The 25,158-nt window shown below is 51.3% G+C and overlaps 11 protein-coding genes across 11 annotated transcripts; 6 read left to right on the top strand and 5 right to left on the bottom strand.

Moving 5' to 3' along the window:
- Window positions 1–794: 794 nt before the first annotated feature.
- On the top strand, window positions 795–1,752 carry N7496_004755 (60S ribosomal eL33 domain-containing protein; the record flags this gene model as incomplete). The annotated part of the gene is made up of 4 exons (XM_056697684.1): window positions 795–819; window positions 996–1,005; window positions 1,198–1,394; window positions 1,520–1,752. The coding sequence occupies 4 exons, from the start codon at window positions 795–797 to the stop codon at window positions 1,750–1,752; spliced, it is 465 nt and encodes a 154-aa protein (XP_056556209.1).
- A 2,999-nt stretch (window positions 1,753–4,751) lies between these two features.
- Window positions 4,752–6,129, top strand: N7496_004754 (DUF2406 domain-containing protein; the record flags this gene model as incomplete). Its single annotated transcript, XM_056697683.1, has 4 exons — window positions 4,752–4,920; window positions 5,041–5,118; window positions 5,198–5,437; window positions 5,516–6,129. The coding sequence occupies 4 exons, from the start codon at window positions 4,752–4,754 to the stop codon at window positions 6,127–6,129; spliced, it is 1,101 nt and encodes a 366-aa protein (XP_056556208.1).
- Window positions 6,130–7,188: 1,059 nt separating this feature from the next.
- Window positions 7,189–7,937, bottom strand: N7496_004753 (DUF3602 domain-containing protein; the record flags this gene model as incomplete). The annotated part of the gene is made up of 5 exons (XM_056697682.1): window positions 7,189–7,314; window positions 7,417–7,488; window positions 7,624–7,693; window positions 7,785–7,815; window positions 7,895–7,937. 5 exons carry the CDS (start codon window positions 7,935–7,937, stop codon window positions 7,189–7,191), a joined length of 342 nt encoding a protein of 113 aa, XP_056556207.1.
- Window positions 7,938–8,845: 908 nt separating this feature from the next.
- On the bottom strand, window positions 8,846–10,324 carry N7496_004752 (putative mitochondrial phosphate carrier protein; the record flags this gene model as incomplete). The annotated part of the gene is made up of 6 exons (XM_056697681.1): window positions 8,846–8,918; window positions 8,985–9,004; window positions 9,059–9,404; window positions 9,484–9,737; window positions 9,797–9,961; window positions 10,031–10,324. 6 exons carry the CDS (start codon window positions 10,322–10,324, stop codon window positions 8,846–8,848), a joined length of 1,152 nt encoding a protein of 383 aa, XP_056556206.1.
- Window positions 10,325–10,712: 388 nt separating this feature from the next.
- On the top strand, window positions 10,713–11,311 carry N7496_004751 (putative cystathionine beta-synthase (beta-thionase); the record flags this gene model as incomplete). Its single annotated transcript, XM_056697680.1, has 2 exons — window positions 10,713–10,811; window positions 10,877–11,311. 2 exons carry the CDS (start codon window positions 10,713–10,715, stop codon window positions 11,309–11,311), a joined length of 534 nt encoding a protein of 177 aa, XP_056556205.1.
- A 433-nt stretch (window positions 11,312–11,744) lies between these two features.
- Window positions 11,745–12,208, bottom strand: N7496_004750 (vacuolar ATPase assembly integral membrane protein VMA21; the record flags this gene model as incomplete). Its single annotated transcript, XM_056697679.1, has 3 exons — window positions 11,745–11,881; window positions 11,954–12,045; window positions 12,114–12,208. 3 exons carry the CDS (start codon window positions 12,206–12,208, stop codon window positions 11,745–11,747), a joined length of 324 nt encoding a protein of 107 aa, XP_056556204.1.
- Window positions 12,209–12,685: 477 nt separating this feature from the next.
- N7496_004749 (DEAD/DEAH box helicase) lies at window positions 12,686–16,084 on the top strand (the record flags this gene model as incomplete). The annotated part of the gene is made up of 1 exon (XM_056697678.1): window positions 12,686–16,084. The coding sequence occupies one exon, from the start codon at window positions 12,686–12,688 to the stop codon at window positions 16,082–16,084; it is 3,399 nt and encodes a 1,132-aa protein (XP_056556203.1).
- Window positions 16,085–16,660: 576 nt separating this feature from the next.
- On the bottom strand, window positions 16,661–18,040 carry N7496_004748 (tRNA-dihydrouridine(20) synthase (NAD(+)); the record flags this gene model as incomplete). Its single annotated transcript, XM_056697677.1, has 1 exon — window positions 16,661–18,040. The coding sequence occupies one exon, from the start codon at window positions 18,038–18,040 to the stop codon at window positions 16,661–16,663; it is 1,380 nt and encodes a 459-aa protein (XP_056556202.1).
- A 1,152-nt stretch (window positions 18,041–19,192) lies between these two features.
- On the top strand, window positions 19,193–20,296 carry ipp1 (inorganic diphosphatase IPP1; the record flags this gene model as incomplete). The annotated part of the gene is made up of 4 exons (XM_056697676.1): window positions 19,193–19,369; window positions 19,456–19,575; window positions 19,663–20,090; window positions 20,161–20,296. The coding sequence occupies 4 exons, from the start codon at window positions 19,193–19,195 to the stop codon at window positions 20,294–20,296; spliced, it is 861 nt and encodes a 286-aa protein (XP_056556201.1).
- Window positions 20,297–20,740: 444 nt separating this feature from the next.
- On the bottom strand, window positions 20,741–21,061 carry N7496_004746 (mitochondrial 54S ribosomal mL53 protein; the record flags this gene model as incomplete). Its single annotated transcript, XM_056697675.1, has 1 exon — window positions 20,741–21,061. The coding sequence occupies one exon, from the start codon at window positions 21,059–21,061 to the stop codon at window positions 20,741–20,743; it is 321 nt and encodes a 106-aa protein (XP_056556200.1).
- Window positions 21,062–21,679: 618 nt separating this feature from the next.
- On the top strand, window positions 21,680–24,624 carry N7496_004745 (putative protein transport membrane glycoprotein Sec20; the record flags this gene model as incomplete). The annotated part of the gene is made up of 7 exons (XM_056697674.1): window positions 21,680–21,999; window positions 22,067–22,314; window positions 22,378–22,940; window positions 23,196–23,407; window positions 23,460–23,538; window positions 23,596–24,408; window positions 24,508–24,624. 7 exons carry the CDS (start codon window positions 21,680–21,682, stop codon window positions 24,622–24,624), a joined length of 2,352 nt encoding a protein of 783 aa, XP_056556199.1.
- Between the last annotated feature and the right edge of the window lie 534 nt (window positions 24,625–25,158).

Genomic DNA, 25,158 nt, shown 5'->3' with positions numbered 1-25,158 from the left:
ACTGCACCGGAGATGTATCCGGACACGGGGTATGAAATGGGCAATTTTCCAGTAGTACTACTACTCCATCGTTACTTTACAGAGTGATCTCGTAACGAACAATAATCAAATTCTTTCAACTTTATCCTGATCAGCAAATCAAACTCGGCCAATTCACCAGGTCCCCTCCAACAAGACCGAGCAACGTGCCGAAGGGTGTAGGTCAAAGACCGACGTAACCGGGACCTCGGGAGCCATCAAAAGGAAGTGTTAAGCGCCAGGGAGCAACGTCATGGTGAAGTTTGTCAGCCAGGAGGCTCCAGCCAGGGCCCAGCCATGTAACTCCTTCCATTACAGTTGTAACTTGGCTACGGAGTCGTAGCCGGTCGCTGGACCGTTCGGAGGACAGACGCCCGGCTGGCAGAAAAACCACGGGCCAATTGGGGCGGTGAAGAGATGATGTGATCGAGGAAAAGGGTCATCTGACCTTCCCAGCGATAAGGAGCAGATAAGACTTGATAAGGATGAGGGGACTGGTATCACCATGTGACCTGAAGAGTGGAACCTCTGGAACAACTATTTTTCCAGCTCACTCCCATCCGGACTAGCGTCTCCATCACGGGACCTCGCTTACCCTGTCGCTAAGGTCCCGATTAGGATTAGGGCGAAATCCGGCCACCACACCTCCCAATTTGATTGTGCGCTCGACTCTATCAGCGACGACATCCACGACAACCGGCAACGACTTCTGATCTCTTGCGGGTCATTCCTTCGACTTGTTATTCTTGCCCGCTGCTCAGAGAAAAGCCGTCACAATGCCTTCGGAACAGGGACACCGACGTGAGTGCTTTCCCAAAATCAGTGAACCAACGCCCGTTATCGATCGCCGTGTCAAGTTGAGGTTGAAGGATGGAGGGAATCGCGAATGGGGACATCGGGACACGGCGCATCGGGGCACACACGAACTGCGATTATTCTTTGAACTTGTCATGCTAACAGATATCGTTTCCTTCTAGTCTACGTCAAGTAAGTTTATCACTTTTCTCGCCGTCATCGCGTTTTGCACACAATCCAGTCTACACATGTCGAAAATGGGGATCGGTCGAATTTGTTTTAAAGAATCATCGCAACACCATGGAGGAAAACTTCACACGAATCACCACACAACGCATTCATCGTCGATGAGAATCAGCAGTCTAATACGGATTTCTTTTACAGGGGTCGCCACCTGAGCTACCAGCGCGGAAAGCGTAACACCAACCCCAACACCAGTCTGGTTCAGATTGAGGGCGTTGACGACTCCAAGGCCGCCAGCTTCTACCTTGGCAAGAAGGTCGCTTTCGTTTACCGGGCCAAGCGTGAGGTCCGCGGCTCCAACATTCGGGTGATCTGGGGCAAGGTCACCCGCCCCCACGGTACGCATCGACTCTGATGAGAGCAGCAGATCATCTATATGACTCTCTGCATCGACATTCTATCTCCGAGCAGCATGATTGCATGACTCGTTTTCAAAAATTCCGCCACTAACGTCTCCATCCAGGCAACTCCGGTGTTGTGCGCGCCAAGTTCCGCAACAACCTCCCCCCAAGTCCTTCGGTGCCACCGTCCGCATCATGCTCTACCCCTCCAACATCTAAACGGCTTCTCTATGTTGTATCTAGTGGGCGAATTCCCCCGATCCTTTCTGCGCGCAGACGGAACTTCGGTGTCAGGCAAAATGGAATTTTAAAAAAGTCGAGACGGATCGAAGCCGGATGTTTGATGGCAAGGTGATGGGAGTTGGCGGTTTGATAACGTTTTATTCGTGGGAGAAGGCAGGGCCACTTATCACAGCCCTACGAATCAAAAAAAATTTAACAACGTTCACTGTCTGGGATGAAAGAGCGCGAGGGTAGGGGAAATGGGTGATTTGACTGCGTTGTGTCTACAATAGTAGGGAGTGTGGTATCAACCATAGCTCTCTCTATTGTAGGCATGATATCGGTCTTCTCCTGTTTCCTCCCCTCCGTGTCTCTATTCGTTTATCTTCTTGTGTTCTGTGTTTTTCTTGGTCCGATACTCTGGTCTTCGGCGTCAAACTCATCTCTCTTCCCCCCTTCTCTCCCATTGCGTATGACACGATTTCTTACACGCCAAATATCTCATACCACCGTTCATCTTTCAACGCCCGTTCTTCCAGGTCCAATCGAGTTCGAGGTTTTCTTTGCGTGCGCCAATGCCCGTTCTGTCCCGCTCGTTGTTTTCCTATGTGATAGACGAATTGCATTATCTTGCTCTGGCTACTCCACCATGGCATGTTTGGACCAGATCTACGAGAACGGCGACCTGTGCAAAATGACCCAATGCGACTGAGTACCCCGAATGCGCCAGTGATTCCCCGGCTTGTATGGAAGACCAATGAATGTAGTACCCCGTAACTTGCCCATACTTCTGCCCTTGCCAGTACTTTCGTACTGGTCGTAATTTTGTTTATGCTTTCTTCCTGGCCTGATATCAGAAACTCTGTGTTTTGTGGAGAGTAATTGCCGAGATCTAGATCCTCCCCACTTCCTGATTGCGTAGGGCTCTGGCATCAACCACAGTGCGGGTGGCGCAAGTTGTACGGATCCATTCAGCCACAATAGCCACCAGGGAATTGGATATTTGTATTACTTCTACTACATTGGAGATGGAAATGTACTTGTTTACTTGTTTTGTATTTTGAACCAATTCGATGTAGCATTCCTATCTACACCTACTTTCCTCGGGGCTTTCCCATCAGCAGCTATCTCTGGGGTTTCTAATACTAGGTGGCGCCTGATAGGTTCTACATATGCATTCTACTTTTTTAACGGTCGGGCTATCTTAATTATGAGATGAATGTACCTGTAAAGGGTGGAAGAGTAGGGTCAGTGAGCTTTGGAGATAAGCTAACGTTGCGGCACCTAATGTGCTGAACTCGTCGTTATATGTATATTGCTCCGATAAGGTTGTCCTCTGCTGGGCCCTTGATGTGATTCCGATTGAAGAAAAGACTATAAATCATAAAACAGTCAATACTCAAGCTAATGGAGCATTGGGCACAACATTATTTACCATATCTGCCCAAATGGCATCAACAAGGATTCAAGACAAGTCAGCGGAATGAACTCGATCCGTTATATATCTTGGCTCCCGAAGCCGCCTCGGATGCCGATCACCATCCGTGAATGACACCCAAACCGATTATACCACCACAATTAGATTTCAAATAAATACTAATCATGCATAAAACCTGATACTATCTATTCTTCAACACCAATAAGGAACGACACCCTCTCTAATGCAGGCGACATGAGGACTGCACATCTCCCTCGAACCAGCCAATTGGAAGGCAGCGGATGTGTGGCTATCACGGGAGAGGATCAAGAATATCAACACTCCAGGGAAAAGACGGAAGAGCTAGGAAGAGGGTTAAGTTCAGGGTCAGACTGGTGACATTTTCTGTTTTCTGGCATGGAATCTGGGAAAGAGGCGTTGACTAGTACTCGGAGGGGGAGGTGAATGGTTCTCGTAATGTACCCCAGGTCTGATCGCTGGAATTGGGGGTGGAATGTCTCAGACGAGAGGGGGGAGACAATGGGTGGTGATGCGTTGACTGGTATATGTACCTAGCTATTATTTTTGTTTCTAGATGTAGTATTGGATGGAATATGTCATAGAATGTTTAAGGGACTGAATGATTAAATAGGTTCCTTGGCAGCAGGGACTCCGGCATTAGAATTCCAGTCCCTGACGGAGTTCGTTTCAGCAGGCGCATCACGAAGTGGTTCTGGAGGCTATTAATACTCTTGGTAGAGGAGTGGGGAACTGTCATGACCACTATGCTAATGTTACCATGTCTACCACTAATGCACTTTAGATTGTTCACCTACTACTCTAGTACTCAGTAAGTGAGTCAATCGTTCCTAGTGCTAGTCGGGCTGGGACAAAAGGAAGAACACCACCAATCGCGTCCACGCAATCGCACGGGCTGTGTACCACGGCTCGTTTGGTGTTCAGGCACTGGATCGGAAGGGAATTTCTACTTTTCATAATTGTGTGATACTAGAGGGATGTTCATGGTAAATAGAATAGGTAAATAGAGAAGACTATTGTGCTAGTCTGTAATTAATAAAATCTCTACTCCATAGATCTCTCGATATCTATACAGATCTATAGATAGCCCTTGCCCCACGCCACCAACGAGATGCCGCGGATCTCACTCTTGAGTTCTGCCTGTCCGAGCATTGCGTGGCTTGTGTCGCCAACCAGAAATTTCTCGGCCTGTGGTATGGCTTTCACTTGTTTCTTCCTTTAAAAACCCATTCTCGCACATTCCGACATCCGCCCATCTCTAACGACTTTTCTCCACCGTTCGATCGCCTCTGATCCCACTTCCTAGTCCTAGACTACGGGCTGTACACCTCACCACCCACCGACTTTCCCTCCCCAGCCTTCACCTTTTGCTTCTTCGTGGACAATCCCATCACTTCCCCTCCCATATTCTCCCTCTACCGAACACAATCCTGCCCATCCACCACCCAGAGTTGTCTCACTACCTTAGTGAATCCAATCTACACCGGCTGAACCTCCACGCCGCGATCGCCTTGGCAGTTCCCACCCTTCACAATCGCAACTCCACAACGGCCGCCAAAGCACGAAGCTCAGGGCACCGAGCAGATCACAACCGTTTCAGAAACCCGCCCCAGCTGCCTTGAATCGCGGACGCTAAAGCAAAAGAAAACTGGATCCATCCGGTTTTTTTAAATAAGATGGCAGGCCCCCAACAGTCGGCCACTTCTCCTCGTCGGAGTCGTGGGTTTAGTGTCAAATCCGAGTCTTCCCATAAATCCCATCTCTCCGAGTCCTCCCAGGAGAAGGCCCGACGCAGTTTACATACCAAGGCGGATCCTACGGTCGCGATGAACGAGTTGCAGCCCAGTACGTTCGCAATTGCGCCCTCCCCTTCTTATCTTTCCTCCCTCTCTCGTCCCCACGTGGGTCGGGTCCACGCGGTCGCATTATCACCATTTTTCAACATTGACTGACACATTTCTATAGTGGCGGTTGCTCTGGAAAAGTCCAATATGGGCTCTCTCCGCGCAATAGAGCATAAGGATCAATATGGCAATCCTATCAGTGCGTCCCCTCCCCTGACACATTCCTGGCCGTTGATCAACTGCAATCAATGAAACTAACTCTCCTTGCGTGAAATCAGCCGATCCCGACTGGTCAAACCCCACCCGCCCACGTTTCGAGCGCCCGCTGGATACCATCCGCTCCTTCGAAGCAGCCATCTATGGCACCTACACCAGTCAACGTCCCGTCTCGTACGCCCGTACAGGTTCGTTCGCCTCCTCCGTCCCTCCGCGCAGGGACCCCAATTCTGATCAATCGCTTGTAGATGACGCCGCTTCGCAGATGGGCGACTACAGTCGCCGGACAAGTTACTACGGAGGTAAGAGAGATTGATCTGCTCGCTCTTGATATGGGGTGTTTATTCCGGCCGAAATGATCACTAACAACCCATGTACAGGCCAGAACAACGGCTACTCGAACCGCGCATACGGCGATCAGAACGGTTACGGACGCAACGCCCAATCCCGCCCGGACAGCATGATCGATGCCTACGGCGGTTCCAGCCAGGCCCCCGATAACTACTATCCCTACAACCAAAACGGCAACGGTCGGCGCCCACGCCAGAACCCGCGCCAGTCAGAGCAGGGTGGATATGCCAACGGTAACGGCGGTCAATACGCCTACCAGCAACAGAACCACCAACGCTCCTACGACAATGTCACCGCCATGTCTGGCTCCGGGTATACCGACTCCTACGGACAATCCACAGACCCGAGCAGCCTCAACAGTTCAATGGATCAATTGCAGCAGCAGGCTCTGCAGCAACAGCGACTCGATGAACGCGCCCAGGCCGAGTATGGCTTCCAGGGTTTCGGCGGTAGCCCAAATATGAACGTGAATGGGAAGAATCTCCCGTCTGCGCCGGCAGCCGCCGCGGATCCCAACTGGGGTGGCGCGGCGCCTGCAAATGGACATTTGAGGAAGACTCCGACGGCGAATGTAAAAGCGCAGGCACAAGCAAACCCGGAGAAGAGGAAGAGTTGGTTCAAGAAGCGGTTTAGCAAGGGATAGACAGAGTGATTTGTTGTATTATTCTCTGCCTGTCCTCTTTCTTGCCCCGACTCGAGATCTTTTCGCTTCGAGGAAAAGATGTACCACCATTCATCCATTCATCGACTCATCTATTTCCCGGGGCTGGCGTTTCCTGGATATTTTCATCCCTGTTGGTTGTTTTGATTCTCATTCCATGATATGGTCCTATACCGGGCTTTTTATCCCTATGTGCATGGATATACCACGATTGGGATATGCGGTCACATTCTTCGATGTTTCTTTTCATGTCTGCCCTTTTTCTTTCTTTCTGCTTGTTGGATTATGTCTTTTTTTTATTTTTATTTTTTTTCGCTTCGAGTTCATGCTTTACGAGGTCATGATACATGGGACTGTTTATGGGATATGGGATATGGGAATTTTGGGGGTTCTCCTACTTTTTGGCACGGGGTTGATTTTATTTTTTTTTGGGTGTGGAAGTATCTCTTTTTATGAATTCTTTTCCTGGTCATATTGCATGCACATGGATAGCTGTTTCTTCTCTTTTTGTGTTGCCGGACAGCGGTGTGAATGTACTAGGCACTGCTAGCACTGCCATTGCAAGAGCGGTTCTCTGTCCTCCTCAAGGTGGGTAGGTGGTTCTAGTATAAAGGATGGACTTGGGCTATACTACAAGTAAGTTTCGTGCCGAAAACGGTTACACCTGACGCTATTCAAAGCGTGCTTTTTACCGGACTCTTATTTATCGGATTCGGCATAGAGACCCCGCCCCTACTGTTTACGACAAGCCCCTCTACGACTAGAGTTATATGAACAACATATTCAAGTCAACATCAAGATATCATTAGTCAACCCTCTCTCATCCACCCGAATAACCCACCAACCAACCCCCCTCTAAAGAACCCTCCAACAAACCCAAAACAAAAAAAAATCAAAAGCAAAAATGGGAATCAAAAAACCAACTACTTCGTCCACCCCTTCCACCCCTTCCAATCCACTCCAATCTCCCTCCTCCCAGGACGGAACCTCGAATAGATATCTATCTTCCCCGCAAAGAGTCAGAAAGATAGGGAAACCCCTCTACTTCCGCCCCATAAGCTTATGCTTCAATTTATCCGCCAACCCCTCATGCGCAGGACCCTTCTTCTTCTCCTCTTTCTCCTTGCGGGTTGCGTCGTCGAGGTGGACGTTACCCTGGCCACCGCGCTGGAAATAGGAAATATTGTCAGCCATAGTCACACTTATAAAACGTACCATAATCGAGATACTAGGAAGATGATGGATGATAGCTGAGAGGGGGACACTTACGCCGACATGGTAGTTCTCATCCGTAGAGTTGCGGACCGCGAGCTCTGGGACCATCTCTGCGTCGTGGGGGACCTTGGAGGTTGGGCGTACGCGGGGGATCCGATGTTGCCGACGCCGCCGCGCTGTGAAGAGTGTTAGATTGTTTTATAGATTCATAAAGTGGAATGGAAGTGGGAGGCGTAGGCGCGGGGCTATGGTGTTACTTACCCCGGCGGAGTATGCACCGTCACCCTGGTCGCCGTAAACGCCCTCGCGGACGATCTCGCCGTCGACGTATCTGGGGGTATTTCGTTAGTGATGGTTGTCCAGGATAGGGTATACTGGAGTTCAGAGTTGAGGGTGGGTGGTGGGGGGAGATGTGCTCGTACTGCGTAGAATCATGGCCGATGTTGCCCTGGCCTGGTCCCGACGATGAGTTGTTAGTTTCATTAACGCATTTACTTAGATAGACTCTTCCCGATCTCTTTCTCTTTCTTACCTCCACGGCCGTGGGAGACCATTGGTTGCTCTTGCTCGCCCATTGTAAAAGACTGCAGAATGTATTCTGTATGTGCGGGGTGAATGTAAGCTCCAAGCTCGGGGGGAATATTGCAGAGTGATAAGGAAATGCGAGGAGGGGGGGGGGGGGTGTGTATTTCTTTTTTTCTTATCACGGAACCAACGACAGGGATTAATTCGGGGGCTTGGATTCGTTTTTAAGTCGTAGCAGGATGAGCTGGACTGGATAGGCGTGGATTTGGGGGCTTGGGACTAGGTATGTTCACAGTGGCTAGGGAGGGGATAGTCGGACGGGGATGGGTGGGACTGCGATAACAGATGCAGGTACGCGATCGGATCTTCTAAACTTACCGGGTTCAAACGTGTAGCGTATGAGCGAGGGGTAGTTGGATGTTGGATGTTGGATATGTAGAAGGGAGAAAGGATTTATGGGTTGGATGATGGTTGGAATAATATAGAGTAGACGGGTCAAATACGAGAATGAGTCGGGAAGAGCAAGTTGTTTGAACGTTTAGACTGGGGCTGTTGATCTCGCCATCTGCGGCCTGAGGCTAGGAAAATATTAAATGATGGGAGTAATTGTCCCTAGACCTATGGAGGAGGTTGTTCTATCTGGAGAGTGTTCGGGTGATCGTCTGCGATTGGTGACGTCGAGACTGATAAGATAAGGCCCCGCGATTGGTGGGTGCGGTGACTAAATCGGTTTGCTGATAGCGTGCTTGGCAGAGTTTGTACGGAGTAGATGGAGGTAAGAATGGTGTAATCGATGGAGTTGAGATCAATTTGGTTATGTGCTACGATAGAGAAAAGAATTATTCACATGTCAAGTATAGGTTAGTTAGTCAATATCCTCTACCCCTAGACCTGGTCGATACGCAAAGCATAGGTGTATCGGTAGAGGTCATAGAGGTTGCAGTTGCCTCTACTCTGCCTAATTCTTCTTGGCCTCGCTAGGGCCACCACCGGTGGTCGGAAGTCCCATGAAGATCTTGAACGAGTCGTAGCTGAGAAAAGGTTAGCACAGAAAAATAGGAGACCAAATTCAAGGGAGAAGGGAAAGGAATTCATACATCATCCACTGGAGACCAGTCTGGAATAGTATATTAGCATTGATCCAAGTAGAAATTTAGAGGTGACTACTCACCAAGGTACCGATCATCACGATACGGACAGGTAATCCATTCCACAAACCACGGAATCCAATATCACCATAGATACGGCTCATCACAGCACCAAAGGCCTCACCAGCTTGACGGTTGGCATTCAGCTTGCTAACCATCACATCGGCCGGATGTGAGACCACGGCACAGAGAATACCGGCCAAATAACCACTAGTAAACGCAACCGCAGTCTGCGCACCCTTGTTGTAGTCTGATTTTTGGCCCGGCAGATTCTTGTAGATCATCTCGACAATAGTTTCGAACGAGGCAAACTTCATCATAGTGTAGGGAATCTGGCGACCCCAGAGTGGGTACAGACCCTTGTACAGACTGGGTGGAGACTGTCAACATGCTTCTGGAAAAAGAACAACCTTGTTTCAACAACGGTTTCCCTGTGGGGATAGCTTACCCGGATACGCCCTCCTTGGCGACAACTGAGGAAATACCACTGAAAGTACCTCGGAGATCAGGGGGGATGGTTGTCTGCATGCGCACCTTGACGGACTCGAATGGGCAGAGGGCAACGTCGGCAATCAGTTCGGCGGAAGCACTGGCAACCAGGTACAGAGAGGTCTTCCATTCAGCAGCACGCTCCTGTCCGACCAGATCGCTGTAGAACTTCTTGAAATACTCATATCCACCATATTTGAATGCTCCTTGGGCCTTTCATGTGTGTGTATGAGTGACTTTTCGAGAACAAAGGCATTGGGGGGTCAGCTTACACTATAGCCAAAAAAGGTGGGACTCCAACCAGTAAATACACCGCGGAAACCCTCGGCAGCGCGAATCGTGTGGAAGGCTTGCATGTTGCTCTTGTAGAGCTTAGAATCAACCTGGCGGCGACATTTGATGAGATCAAGAGGGGTCACTGCAGTGTGAGTGAGGCCCTATAGTGGACCGTATCAGCAATCTAGATCCCGTCTGTCAATGGCATATCCGTCATGATTTATACTGACACAGGCGAGCAAGCCACCAATAGTACAGGCAGCATAGTATTTGGGCGTCCACAGCTCAATCTTGCCAGCTTTCTCCTGCGCCTTGTGGCTAGCAATGTTGTATTCTCGAGCGGCTTCTTGAGCAATCGAATCGGCCTTCTTCTTCACGTCATCGATCGCACTCCAAGCGGGGAAAGACTCGTGTCTCTTGGAGGTCGACTGGAGGGATTCATTTGAAAGTGACGGCTGTTGCTTACCCAGCACACCGAGAGGGTGCTGAGCCGCAAAAGTCGAAATGATCGAGTCCGGCAGCATGTTGATCTGTCATCCAAGGATGTACACTGTTAATGCGGGTCCTCAAAAGTGGAGACACAGCGATCGGAGATGCTGGGTCGAACGTGGTTGGAGGGAAAGGGCATTGGCAACGAACCGATCGAGTCTCACAACAGCGTAAATGTGATTTCCAGGAAAGAGGTGAAGTTGAATGAAAAGTAGTGAAACTCCCCGGCAAACAAGGCTGGGAAATGACTCGACTCTCACCATCGAAACCGACCCCCAAGAATGACGTATCGGGTCAGATGGTCTTGGCGTGCGAAAAAGAGGAAAAGCGCCGAATTTCGTCAAAAAGAACTGTCCTGCGACCTTGAACGACCTCTCCCCCCACACCTCCCAACGACCTTGAAACTACATTCCTACATACACAATGGCTTCCTACCAAACGGGCAGCGAGGCCTATACTCGCGAAAACCAAACATCAGCCCCCGCGGCCCCGCAAGCTGCCTGGGCCGACAAGTACCGCGGGGTTGGTCCCTCCCCCCCTCCTTAAAGGTCTAGAGCTGTCCGAATACTAATTTGCACGGATTATAGGCTACCGTTGAAGACCTCGATCCTCCTCTTGCGCTGTCGGTCTCTCCCAATGACCCCGTCTCTGCTGCCCTGATGGCCGCCTACGAGCGCGACTACACCCACCTCACCGTCACCGACGCGGCGAAGCGATCCCTCCTCGGCTACCTGAGCATTCCCCGGTTAAAGGAGCTCCTCCAGAAGGGTGCAGTCAAGGATACCGATGCAGTTGCCACGGCCATGCAGCGCTTCAACCGCAAGCGTGGCATCTACCAGGTGATCACCATGGAGACGCCATTGGAGGAGCTGGAGCAGTTCTTCGAGAGCGAGACGGGTCCCAACGGCGAGAAGCGTGAGAAGCAGCAATTCGCCGTTGTGACCGACGTGACACGCAAGTTCGTGCTCGGTGTCGCGACCAAGGCCGATCTGGAGGAGTTTGTCAAGCGCCGACCGGCGTGAGTGGGAGGACATATAATCGAATCTTTGACTTATGGTCAAAGCCTCTGCAATGTGGGAGCAAAGCATATCGGCGTCCTCCGAGGGATTTGGGCATTGGGAATTTTTCTTATCTTCGTTCTCCCGGAGTGCATATGGGCCCCTTCAACATGGACATGACATCTTTAACATTTGTCGGAATGGAAAGGGGGGTTCTCGAGGTACATGTGTGAAGTGAAATAGCCCTGGGCTGGAGCCAGGCATGGGAATGTGTCTTATGATATCCAACAACAATACAAAATTTGCTTTGTAGCTGAGAATACGGTATGACCGACAACAAGCTCCTCGAGCCCGATCCTCGAATTGCTTGATCAATTGGGATAACAATACCTTCAACGCCGTAAAAACCAAAATACACATAGAGGGGAAGATCATATCATGTGGAGACTTGGTTGCACTACTGTGCTTTCTTGGACTCGGCCTTGTCGGCCTCCTTTTTGTCGCCCTGGTCTTCTAGCCAGGCAACGTAGATGTACGCAAATAAGACCACGTTGGCAGTAACGGCAGCGGCAATGCCGGCAAAAGTTGAGTTACCTGTTATGTGAATTAGTAAAGAGTCTTAACACGGACACTGCAAGTGCGAAATGAAAGTCGTTCAATTCTAACCTCTGAAGACCGTGTTCACTGTCAAGAAATAGATGCCGATAGGGCCGAACACCATGGCGGCCGTGAAGGCAAGAAGCTTGTAAATCACATCTCTGATGGTTCAATAGTGTTAGATATATGATTCTGGGTCTAGGTTGAGATGGTGTTGAAGCCCACGTACGCTGGTACAGCTGGGGTGATGTCAGAATCACTCTTTGGGGCAGGCTTCGCCGCAACATCGGCATAGCTTTGTCCATGGGGTCGGCGGGCAGACATGATGTGAGTGTTGTAGTATACAAATTCAAATACTGTTCCCAATTGATCCAAAGCTTGCTGAATTTGTGATGGTTGATAGGTCAAGCATGTGCCAGGAGATATCAAGGTTGATAAAGCTAAGCTACCTTAGATTGCGGAGCCAGTCTAGGTCCCCGGTCACATGGTTCACAGAGACTCAGAGCAAATGTCGGCAATTTCAGCCTTAGGGAGCTACAGATCCAATTGACAAATCTAGACATCATATTTCGAGTCATTATACTTAATCTCATTATACTACCATCCATTCGTATGATTGAACACAGTTAAGACACCCAATTCGAGAATCAATCTAAATCACGTGATACGCGCGCGTCGGGATCGCGTCTCCGCCGGCAGAAAAAACGTTCCTGGCGAAAGTAGTAAAAGTGGATTTGTATACACGACCTGATGACAGGAGGGTGGGCCTCGACTGCCAGACAGGGACAAAAGCTGCCTACAATGGATGATTCGGTGCCTGATACTCCCATTCGAGGAAGGAAGCCTGCTCCAGGCACCCCCGACGAAGATGGGGACTACGAGACAATCGCCACCTTGCCGGCGCATACCCTGACTCCTTCCCAACGATTGACCCAGGCAACGCAGCTTGTTGATATGCCTTACTCTCATCCCAATACGGTAATCCAGGTCGCTGCCTCCTCACCCATGGCCCCTGCTGCCTCCCCACCCACCCACCGAGCCCCCCGCGGAGGACTTTTAAGCTCCCTCATGGCTCCCTCTGGCACATCCTTCCGTCCCCCAGTTACCACTGTTCGCCCTACGAAAAGAACCCCAAACTTCGACATGGATGACGGTCCCACTTACCGAGGCGGATCCTCTGACGACGACGAGAACCGCATGGACATCAAACCTGCCATGTTTGAAAAGACTGCTCGAAGCCCTGAAAAAGTTGCCGAGTCGCCTGTACGCGCTGAATCTCGCTCCCTGGATCGCTTCAAGGAAATCACTTCATCTGCCATGTACGACCCAACTGCGCCGGGTATGAAGCGTTCTGCCGATCAGATGAGCCCAGCCGACGCCCCTCGCGGTGTTGCTACCAAGAAGCTCCGACAAGCTGCTCCCTCCCGCGCACAACCTGTGACTGCCCATATCTCGACCGTGCAGGACATTACCGATTTCCGGATCCGAGTAAAAGTGGAGCGCATTCTCAAGGTCATGCCCACAAAGTCTGTACCAGAGTGCGTGGAGGCTCTTATGGCGGCCAATGGAAACTACGATATGGCCCTGGATTTACTCGCCAATGAACCTGCCCGCGCAAACGGAAATGGAACCCGAAATGCCGCTATTGAAATTGAGTCTTCGGATGACGAGCTGAATGCCGAGCCTGTCCGCAACATGGGACAAACGGCCAAGCAGAATATCAAGGCCCGCGGTACCATTCAGGATAAATGGGCCGCTTCAAGTTTGCCCGGTGCTTTTCTGAAGGAAGACGAGGTGAAGCCCCGCGGTCGTCTCATGCGTGGCAGAAAACGGAATTCTCCAGCCCTCTCCGATGCCATCATAATCGACTCGGACGATGACTCGCTCCCAACGAAGAAGCCACGACGTCTCCAGAATGGCCCTCCCCGCGCCCGGTCTCTCACCCCGGAAGCTGTCCTGACAGATTCGGATGATTCGGATGTTATCGACGAAAATGCATCTGCTGGAGACCTGGACCAAAAGGTCCTACGATTCTTCAACACCTGCCAACCCCACGATCTCGCCGATATTGCCTCGATCCCTCAAGAGACCGCCGAGCTCATTACCTCGCAGCGCCCATTCACCAGTCTGGGCCAGGTGCGCGAGGTCAGTGCCCCCGTGGATGAGAATGCCAAGCCCAAGGGCAAGGGCCGCGGCCGCAAGCCTCCCAAGCCCATCGGCGACAAGATCGTCGACAAGTGTTTGGATATGTGGACTGGGTACCTGGCAATCGACGCCCTCGTCGCGGAATGCGAGGCGCTGGGTAAGCCGGTGGCCGAAGAGATGAAGAAGTGGGGTGTGGACATCTTCGGCAAGCGAGGTGATGCTGAGCTGGAGCTCATGAACCTGAGTGGCTCTCACGATTCGGGGATTGCAACACCTTCCTCAAGCCACCAATCTCCCGACGAGGATGATTCGGACGATGAGATTCGACCTGTGGTCAAATCTCGAAAGTCTCAATCGAGTGGTCAGTCTGGTCTCATCTCACAGCCATCCATCATGTCCAAGAACTTGGTCTTGAAGGATTATCAGATCGTCGGTCTCAACTGGCTGGCGCTGCTGTATGAGAAAAAGATGAGCTGCATCCTCGCCGATGAAATGGGCCTTGGCAAGACCGTTCAGGTCATCTCCTTCCTCTCGCACCTCTACGAAAAGGACATCAAGGGCCCTCACCTGGTAGTTGTCCCTTCCTCCACCCTTGAGAACTGGCTTCGCGAGTTCAAAAACTTTTCTCCGAAGCTCAAGGTCCAGCCTTACTACGCACGTCATGATGAACGTGCCTCCCTTCGCGATCAGCTGGAGAATGATCGTGACTCGATCAACGTGGTGGTGACTACCTACACCATCGCCAAGGCTAAGGTGGATTCAAAGTTCCTTCGTGAGATGGATTTCAGTGTTTGCGTTTACGATGAAGGGCACATGTTGAAGAATTCGCAGTCCCTTATGTACGACAAACTCATTCGCATCAAGGCCGAGTTCCGATTGCTCCTTACGGGTACCCCGCTGCAGAACAACCTGCAAGAGCTGGCCTCCCTGCTGGGCTTCATGTTGCCGGGAGTCTTCAGACAACACAAGGATGATTTGCAGGCGGTCTTTGCCAACAAAGCAAAGACGTCTGACGAATCGCACGCAACTCTCCTGTCCGCACAGCGTATTGAGCGTGCGAAGTCCATGCTGAAGCCCTTTGTCTTGCGCAGAAAGAAGACACAGGTTATTGACCTGCCCGCGAAGCACTCCTACGTCGAGTACTGCGATATGAAACCATCGCAGCGGGACATTTATGACCATGAAAAAGATCAAGTCCGCCAGCTCCTCGAGGACCGTGCTGCTGGCAAGAAGACTGGCTCGAAATCCGCCAATATCCTCATGAAGCTCCGCCAAGCCGCTATCCACCCCCTGCTCGCCCGGCGTCACTACACTGATGCCATTCTTAAGAAGATGGCTAAGAGCTGTCTGAAAGAAGATAAATGGGCCCTCTCCGATCCAGCCGTCATCGAAGAGGAGTTGCAGGCTTACAACGACTACGAATGCCACAACATGTGTTTGGAGAACCCAAACTCGCTCGGCAAATACAAGCTCAAGAATGAGGAATGGATGGACTCGGGCAAAGTCGAAAAGCTCCGTGAATTGCTCACCCGTTTCGTCGCGAATGGTGACCGCACCTTGGTCTTCTCGCAGTTTACCATGGTCATGGACATCCTCGAGAACGTCCTCGAGACTCTTCAGATGGACTTTGTCCGCCTAGACGGCCGCACCAATGTCCAAGATCGCCAGTCCATCCTGGACGCGTTCCACGACCGTAAGGAAATCCCCGTCTTCCTCCTCTCGACCAAGGCTGGTGGTGCAGGAATCAATTTGGCCTGCGCCAACAAGATCGTCATCTTCGACTCCTCCTTCAACCCCCAGGAGGATGTCCAGGCTGAGAACCGTGCTCACCGCGTCGGTCAGACTCGCGATGTTGAGGTGTTCCGCTTCGTCACTCGCGAAACTATTGAGGAGCAAATCTACGCCCTCGGCCAGACCAAGCTGGCACTTGACCAGGCCGTTGCAGGCGATGACGATGGCGCCGGCAAGAAGACTGAGGAAGCTGGCATGAAGGCCGTGGAGAGCATGGTCCTTGCAGACATTGAGAAGAAGGAGACTGTGGAGGAGGAGAAGTAGGGAGGTACAGGGAGGGATGTTGTGGGAGAGGTGTCGTGGATTTTCTGGTGTTGGGGAGATATTTTGCATATTCAGCTGGGCGCGATCTGGTTTGTACACATGTCGCTGACGTTTTTGCGACGGTTCGGTTTCAAGATGCATAGCGCATACCAGCATGTTAGAGTAGACCAAATAAAGTTTAATCTTCGACAATGAAGGTTCTTTTGTGATTTACTTCAAGTTAGAGAGCACTTCGTATTGATGACGGGCGAGTTCTACTTTGGCCTGTTCGGTGTAGAGTATTGAGAGTTGATTGCCCTGTCGATGGGACCGTGGAAGAATAGGCGTTCAATATACGAACTGCTTTGCAAAAAAAGGGTTAGAATGCAGAAAGCTAGAGACTTTGGTAGTCTTGTATATCGTAAACCCATGTACTGTATATTATCTATGTATTTTTGGGGAATCTATAAACAAGAAAACAAAAACCAGGGAACCACTTCCCAAATGCAGAAAGACCTCGACAGTCCAATAACCAGGCTATGCAGAAAGAGAAGAGAGGATAATGGGGGATATTGAGAGGGGAGGGAGGGAGCAAGTCTAAACTGCCACGCTGGACTGCTGGGAGACCTCTGCAGCGGGGACGGTCGGATCAACGGTAGTGGTGGCCTGCTCGGATACAGATGCGGGGTGAGCTGCTTTAGCTGGCTGTGGGATGGACGAGGTGCGGATGGGACCAACATTGTTCATAGAGGAATTTGACTTGGCAGGTCTGGTGCTACCACCGCCAGCAGCACGAGCAGACTCGTTATTTTCCTTGGCATTCTGCACAGCCTTTGAAACAGTCTGGGATTGTTCACCATCACCGAGCTCCTGCTTATGCGTGAGGTCGAGAATCTCATCCAGCTGAATGGCCGCAGGCACCAGGTCATCGAATTTCAGACGACGGCAAACATCGGAATAGGTCTTGGATAGCTTGGCGTCCTTGAATTCCTTAACTTTGCCGGGAATTAACATGTTGAGGAGGTACTTGGTATTGCCGTAGCGGTTCTCGCTTTCAATGCAGAACTTGAGATATTGGTAGACCACGTCGCGCCACGGGTCGAGACCACCGTCTGCCTCGGAGCGGAAACAGGATGAATTGGCCTCAGCGGATACGGCGATCATTGCGCCGTCCACGCCGTATTCTTCCATCAGCTTCAGTCCGTTGTCGCGGGAGGTGACGTCGCCGTTCATCAGGCATGCCACGCCGGCCTTGTGGCAGATGTCGGATACCATGCGGAGCTGGTCACGGATAGCACGCTCCCGGGGTCGCATGGGAGTTGTGCGGCAGTGGACGGTCAGACCCGTGATACCGGTGCGGACGAGGCGGGTGACGAGCGCTTCGGTGAGTTCGGGCGTCTCGAGGATGCGGATCTTCACGGAGATACCAATCTGATAAGGCTCACCGACTTCGCGAACCAGCGTCTCCAGAATGGAAACCAGTTTATCGGGGGTGCGCAACAGCGCGGCACCCATGCCACCGCTTGTACTGAAAGGCTTGGGACAGCCTGAGTTGACATCGATACCCCATACATCCCCAGCGACAACCTTTGCCGCCTGCACGGCGAGATCGGGGTTGGCAGTACCCATTTGGAAAATGAGTTTACCCTTTTCGCGGACAGGATCGAGACGGTAGATGACTGATGCTTTGGCGGCTTTTTCGACACGGCCACCATTGGAGGGTAGACGGGTAAATTCGATAGTTCCATTACGCGGGTTGACGCGGCGCTCGGCGCCGATGAGTGAGCGATCGATGGTCTCGGGGCCCCAGACGAGGTCGGCACCGTAGTGGAGAGCGAGGAGGCGCGAGGGGAGTTCGCCTGATCGAACCATCGGGGCGAGGACGATTTTGCCCCGATAGTCGACGCCTTTGGGTGGGATGGGCACGCGCGGGACTTGGGCCGGGGTGGTGGAGATGGATTCGGCGAGAGTGGACATTTTGGAGCGGAGGAATCTGATCATAGCATTCTGGGATGGGAGGGAAGGAGGAATCGTTTTTTTTTGTTATTTCGTCTGGAGGGGAGAATGGCAGATGCCGCACTTCTCTGGGGTTCTCGTCGGCCACATCCGTACGGTCACGTGCAGATAGCGGCGATAATCTTTTTTTTTTAGTTTGACTTTTCTGGATGCCTGATTGATGCCTGATTGGGTGCCTTGATTTAACCCAAAGACAAAGTGGATTGTTCTCATCTCAACTGTGGTTCAAGGCCACGTTACTGGGCTATTCAGCAACACGTCCTGCCAAGGTTTACACTTTCTAGTCGTAAGTAGTGATACTAGGGGGGAATAAATTATAGCTATATCATGGATCGTTTGGTATAGAAAAGCATAGCTAGAGTATGGTTGACGGTCGTGGGCTAATCCGATATCGGGTTAGCAGAAAGTATGAAGAGTAAGGAGTACCTGCAGAGTACGTCTATCCTGTAGGTACCAACAAGTAGCAGTACATTACACGCATATAGGGGGAGGGGCACGAGACCTGGGGCGTAGCAATTATCGAAGCTATGACATTGGAAACAATAAGTGCAAGATATACAGACTCCGTACAAACTATGTACTATAGGAGTACATACTGTACACTATTTCGGTCTGGAACAGCGGGCGGAATGCCAATTTTCGGAAGTTTGACCAGACAATTCGCAATGCCGGACCTCGGAGGACCCGCCGAAAGAGACCCGCGACCACGATTCTCGTAGAGAGACTACACCACTCAACCAGGGGCAGCTAAACAACAAATTCGTGTTCCCCCTGGACTGCCGTCCACGCAATCCCGTTCAATTGGGTCAACCTTTTCTTTTTGGACAGGATCAACCTACTCAAGAGTCCAGACAGGTTTATCGACCACTCTCCATTTTGAAGCCAACTTCTCCTTAGCCAATGGCCCTGGCGCATTCTCCCTTGGCCCGACTGGGATTTTCGTTTTCTGCCTCCACCGCCTCCCGCCGAGTCTGGCGCACATCAGCAACGCTGGCGCCCCCCACTTGGACAGCCCCTCCGTCCTCCTTTTCTCCCCCCACTACCTTGACTTCTTCCTCTTCTCTCTCTCGAGCTGCTTTGATCACCAGGCATTTCTCTTCCTCCACCCCCAACATGGTTTATACCGTTCGCAAGATCGCTCAGCCTTACACGCTCGAGCACCGTGTTTACATCGAGAAGGATGGCGTCCCCGTCTCTCCCTTCCACGATATCCCCCTCTACGCCAACGAGGAGCAGACTATCCTGAACATGGTCGTTGAGATCCCCCGCTGGACCAACGCTAAGCAGGAGGTACGATCATACAATTGCCAAATAACTCATTTCGATCTCGTCATTTTATGCGTCCGATGGCTGATTCGTTTTTTGATGTACTACAGATCTCCAAGGACGAGTTCCTGAACCCCATCAAGCAGGACACCAAGAAGGGCAAGCTGCGCTTCGTCCGCAACTGCTTCCCCCACAAGGGCTACCTCTGGAACTACGGTGCCTTCCCCCGCGTAAGTGGATCAACCCAATTGCAACATCTGCAACATAAACAACCTACCCCGCCATCAAGAACACATCCATTAACTCAATTGATCTAGACCTGGGAGGACCCCAACTCCATTCACCCCGAGACCAAGGCCAAGGGTGACAACGACCCGCTCGACGTTTGCGAGATTGGTGAGCTGGTTGGCTACCCCGGCCAGGTCAAGCAGGTCAAGGTTCTGGGTGTCATGGCCCTGATTGACGAGGAGGAGACCGACTGGAAGATCATTGTCATCGACGTCAACGACCCTCTGGCCGCCAAGCTCCACGACATTGAGGATGTCGAGCGTCACCTGCCCGGTCTCATGCGTGCCACCAACGAGTGGTTCCGCATCTACAAGATCCCCGACGGAAAGCCCGAGAACCAGTTCGCCTTCTCCGGCGAGTGCAAGAACAAGAAGTACGCCGAGGAGGTCATCAAGGAGTGCTCTGAGGCCTGGGAGAAGCTCATCTCTGGCAAGAGCAACGCTGGCGACATCAGCCTGTATGTTACCTCTCCTTTAAAAGACGTCTTATCACCATCTCTGGAAAACTTTGCTAATTCACTTCTCTAGTGCCAACACCCAGCTCGACCAGAACCGCGCTGACCAGGCTCAGGTCGCTGCCCTCCCCCGCAACGAGAACCTGGCCCCTGCTCCCATTGACGGCAGCATTGACAAGTGGTTCTTCATCTCCGGCGCTGCCGTGTAAAATGTCTCAACTCTCGCTGTTTTTCGAAATACCAGAACAAAAATGTCAGAGTGCTCGCTATCACATAGATGGTGGGGTATAATATTTCAATTGAGATTCCGACCAGGATCCCACTGTAGTGTGATCCCGCCAAACACGACTTGCTTGCAACCACCCTTTATCAGATACCATTGGACTGAATAGGGACAAACAAAAATGTATAGTGTAGATCAGATATTCATGAGACTGGTATATCTACTCTTGGAGTACATCCAGAGAGCTGGACAACAAGACATACCCATGCACGGTATCAACCACTCCCACCACATGCAATTGAGTATTCCAACGCGCCAAAAAACAACATATCAAGACAGAAGTATAATACAAAACCACAAAACCCAAGCACAACACAGCCAGTAGCCATGTAATCCATATGAACATGGCAATATGATATGCCTCACCCACTCAACCCTTCAAACTAGCCTCCCGCTCCAAAGCCCGCCCAACCCGCGAAATCTCCTCAACCACATCCCCAATCTTCATCCCTCGCTTGCCAACCTCCAGGGTAACCTCCTTACCACCCTTGAAACCGACCGTCATCACGGGCTGCTGTGTCGAGTTGCGCGGCAGCTGCGTGACCTTGATGTCGATGTGAGTGGGACTGGCCGGGGAGGCTGTGGCGGGGGTGCGGAGCAGAGAGAGGAGGAGACGGCAGGGTCGGGAGGAGTGGGCGAAGGGGTTGAAGGTTGTGCGGAAGGTGGTGATTGTGTGGATTGGGATGGACATTTTGATTGGTATTGTGGTTGGATTGGGGAGATTGAGGGTATTTTATAGCCGAGATGAGAAGTGTATAGGTAATGATTCGCTGCTTATTGTATTAGTGGTTGAGTCATTGAGGATATAGTCCGTTGGTGCCTCTAGTAGTTGTGTACCTGATTGAATTCGCGATGGTTGGTCTCCCCGAAGTTTTTTTGCGGCGGAGTGGTTGGATGGATTTCGGGCTCTGGGTATCGGCGATGTCCTCAGTAAAGAGTGGGATTACGGAGAATCAGCCGTAGAGAGAGTAGCCTGGCTCTGGATGGCTTAATTGCAGAGGGAAATGACGATTGACAGTCCGAACAAACGTTGACGCCGAGTTGCGGTTGCGGGCTCCGAGGGAGATGTCCGGTGTTTGCCGAAAATGCAAACAGGTCGGTATGGCAGTGACGCCCACGCCAGCTGGTCAACTTGCGCTTCAAGAAGTCTCCAGTTCGACAAACCAGCTACTAGCTGGAACACACCTAGGATTGAACAGGGAAAATATTGAATTCAGTCTCTCAAATTTGACAAATTCCCCCACAAAATTTGCACCAAGCCGCCGTTATATGCACCATACTGTTTGACTGTCCCGGTTTCCTACCCACCATGTCCACAGCGGCCGCTCTTCAAGCCCGCTTGAAGGAGCTTTCAACTACACTCGGCCAGATCCAACCTCTTGTTGACCGATTGCGCAACTTTACCGCTTCTATCGGGCAAGGCGATGAGGCGCGTGTGGAACTCGGAGCCGAAATACACTCGCAGTTGAAAGATGCCGAGGGCGAATTGGAGCTCTTGCGCGGGGACATCGATGCACTAGATACCGGCTCGGAGGGCAGGAGGAAACCCTCAATTAATGGAGGAGAGAAGGAGGCTGAGAAAGAGCGGGTGGTTGCGATGGCGGGGCGATTGGTGGATGATTTGAGAAGGTATGCCTTTGAACAATACGAGTGGATCTGTGTGGGTTTTGGAGCCTTGGGCTGATATTTTGGATAGAACTCGGGGAGATTTTCGAAATGCTCAATTACAAGCGAAGCGGAACGCCGAGCTTGCAAAGCGCAAGGAGCGCGAGTTATTGTTGTCGAGGTCGCAAGATTCATCCGCGAAGCGGAATCCTTCAGAGAAGTTTACGCAGGACGATCTTGTGTTGAATGCTTCGAATGATGTGACCGCCGCTCTGCGCAGAACCCATCACTTGATGCAGGCTGAGCTATCTCGGAGCCAGTTTGCGCAAGAGACACTCGGTAAGTGGTATCCCGCAAGTTTCTTGCCGGTGACAGCAGATCTTCTGACATTTGTGTGATTAGAACAATCAACGGCCGCCATTTCTTCCCTGTCGGAGTCCTACAGCAGCCTTGATACGCTCCTCGCAAACTCTCGCAGCCTCGCGAATTCTCTCCTCCGCTCTCAAAAATCGGATACATGGTACCTCGAGACGGCGTTCTATATTCTCGTTGGAACTATCTCATGGCTCGTTTTCCGCCGCGTTCTCTACGGCCCCATGTGGTGGCTAGTTTGGCTTCCTTTCAAATTCGCCATGCGTTTCGTTTTCGCTGTCCTGGGGGCCGTCGGGATTTCAAAGGGGTCAAATGAACTTGCTTCTAGCTCAGTTGCTAGTGATATAACTGCGACCATTCAACAAGCTGCTACTGCCGTGACGGGGGCAACGGTGCCGAGTGCTGATGCTGCGTGGGATAACGATAAGCCCGATGAAGCCGAGCAAGATCGCGTCATTGATAAGATTGGGCGCATGGTCGAGGATGGGAAGTGGGATGGAACTAATATTGACGATATCTCGGCTGAAGAGATGGAAAGGCAAGATGAGATACCTCGCAACCCGAAGAAGCGCATGTATGAGGAGGAGCAAGTTGTACGGGATGAGCTCTAGAAAGTCAAGCACTTGAGTGTAATGATAGTTTATGTCGGTTATGAAGCATTAGCGAACATTATACAGAATCTATACAAAATTTAACGAAATGGACTGCTTGGGAAAAACGAACCACTTTCAAATCCTCTCCTTTGGACGTGCCCCAAAGAAGTATAATTGAGTCTTTTGATTGGCTCTCAGCTAAGTGCTGCGCGTGTCACGTGGAGACGCGTCTCTTCAATCGCGGCGGGCGTCCAGTCTCTCACCCAAGTCCCGACTACTCAACTACACAACTCTCAAAGCACCAATCCTCCTTGCCGTGCTCGCATCGAGTGTGAGTTTGCAATGGCATCTACTTTCTTCAACAACAAGGCCCGTGCTGCGGCCGCTGCTGCTTCCAGCAGCTCCAAGACCAAAGCAACCGACAGCAAGGAAGATACAACCCGTCTACAGCCATGGGTTGAAAAATAGTGAGATTGTCCCAAACCCATATACCCGCAAGAATATCTTCTAACATGACAGCCGCCCCAAAACCCTTGATGATGTCGCCGCGCAAGATCACACAACCAAGGTCCTTCAGCGCACCTTGCAAGCTTCCAACGTATGCACCCCGGAGTACTCCCACCCACAGAATCCATTCTAACACTACCTCCAAAAGCTCCCTCACATGCTCTTCTACGGACCCCCAGGAACAGGCAAAACCTCCACCATCCTCGCCCTAGCCAAATCCCTCTTCGGCCCCGCCCTCTACCGCTCCCGCATCCTCGAACTAAACGCCTCCGACGAGCGAGGCATCGGCATCGTCCGTGAGAAAGTAAAAAACTTCGCCCGCGCACAACTCTCCCAATCAACCGGCCTCGACGCCGCCTACCGCGCACAATATCCTTGCCCACCCTTCAAAATCATCATCCTCGATGAGGCGGATAGTATGACCCAAGACGCGCAGGCCGCGCTCCGTCGCACGATGGAGCAGTACTCCCGCATCACCCGTTTCTGCCTGGTGTGTAACTACGTCACGCGCATTATCGAGCCGTTGGCCAGTCGATGCAGTAAATTCCGCTTTAAGAGCCTTGATAACGCCGCAGCGGGTGATCGGGTTGCGGAGATTGCGCGTGCAGAGAATCTGAAGCTTGATGACGGTGTTGTGGATACGCTTATTCGGTGTGGTGAGGGTGATCTGCGCCGTGCTATTACGTACCTCCAGAGTGCGGCGCGGTTGGTGGGTGCTACACGTGCGGGTGCGAAGGACGCTGATGACGATGCTGAGATGACGGATGCCGGGAGCTCGGGGTCGGATACTATTACCGTTCGGACTGTTGAGGAGATTGCAGGTGTTATTCCGGAGGGTATTCTGGATAATTTGGTACAGGCTATGCAGCCGAAGGCGTCGGGGTCTGCGTATGAGGCTGTTTCCAAGGTGGTGACGGATCTTGTTGCGGATGGGTGGAGTGCTACGCAACTTGTTACCCAGGTTTGTGATTCTAATGGATTGATTCTTTATGGACAGACGTGCTGACAATGACAGTTGTACCGACGGGTCGTGTTTAACGAGGCTATTCCCGATATCCAGAAGAATAAGATCGTTATGGTCTTCTCGGAACTGGATAGGCGGCTGGTCGATGGTGCAGATGAGCATCTGTCTGTGCTGGATCTGGCTCTGCGCATTGCTAATATCTTGCGCGGGTGATCGACGTTGCAACGGGATATAAAAAACGATTCTTCGGGTTAAGCATGTGGTCTCTTCCGTGGTTTATCTTCTTCCCTCTGGTATTTAATCGGGGGTAATGGGATCTACAACGAGGTTGACTAAATGCATAGATGGCGTTTGGCTGGATTTGACACATTGAGGCGTTACGTATCCATTTATTTGAGAGAATGAGGATGATTATGATACCCTGATATTCTCTTTCTATTTCCCACTATTTTCTAATTGGCTCCTTCGGGGATGCATAAAAGGGCAACAGTCTAAGTAACAACTGTCCAAGTCATGTGTCACTGAACCCTGGGAAGTACTGTCACATCTACATCCCTCTAAAAGCCGGCTTTCAGGCATGGTTATTTAAAAAGCCACAATCGATGAATATCAGAATTTAGCTCATCACATATCGGCCGAATAAAGCACGACCAATAAGTCCATATACAGAAGGATGTCCTTCCTCGGAAGCTAATTCAAACTCCGCCGGACAAAGGAACAAGAAAGATAATTAAGGTTATTTGCTTA

Source organism: Penicillium cataractarum (genome assembly GCF_028827025.1).
Source record: "Penicillium cataractarum strain IBT 29864 chromosome Unknown utg000004l, whole genome shotgun sequence".
Taxonomy (NCBI): Eukaryota; Fungi; Ascomycota; class Eurotiomycetes; order Eurotiales; family Aspergillaceae; genus Penicillium; species Penicillium cataractarum.
The sequence above is the reverse complement of the archived record's forward strand: the minus strand, read 5'-3'. Positions and strand labels throughout refer to the sequence as shown.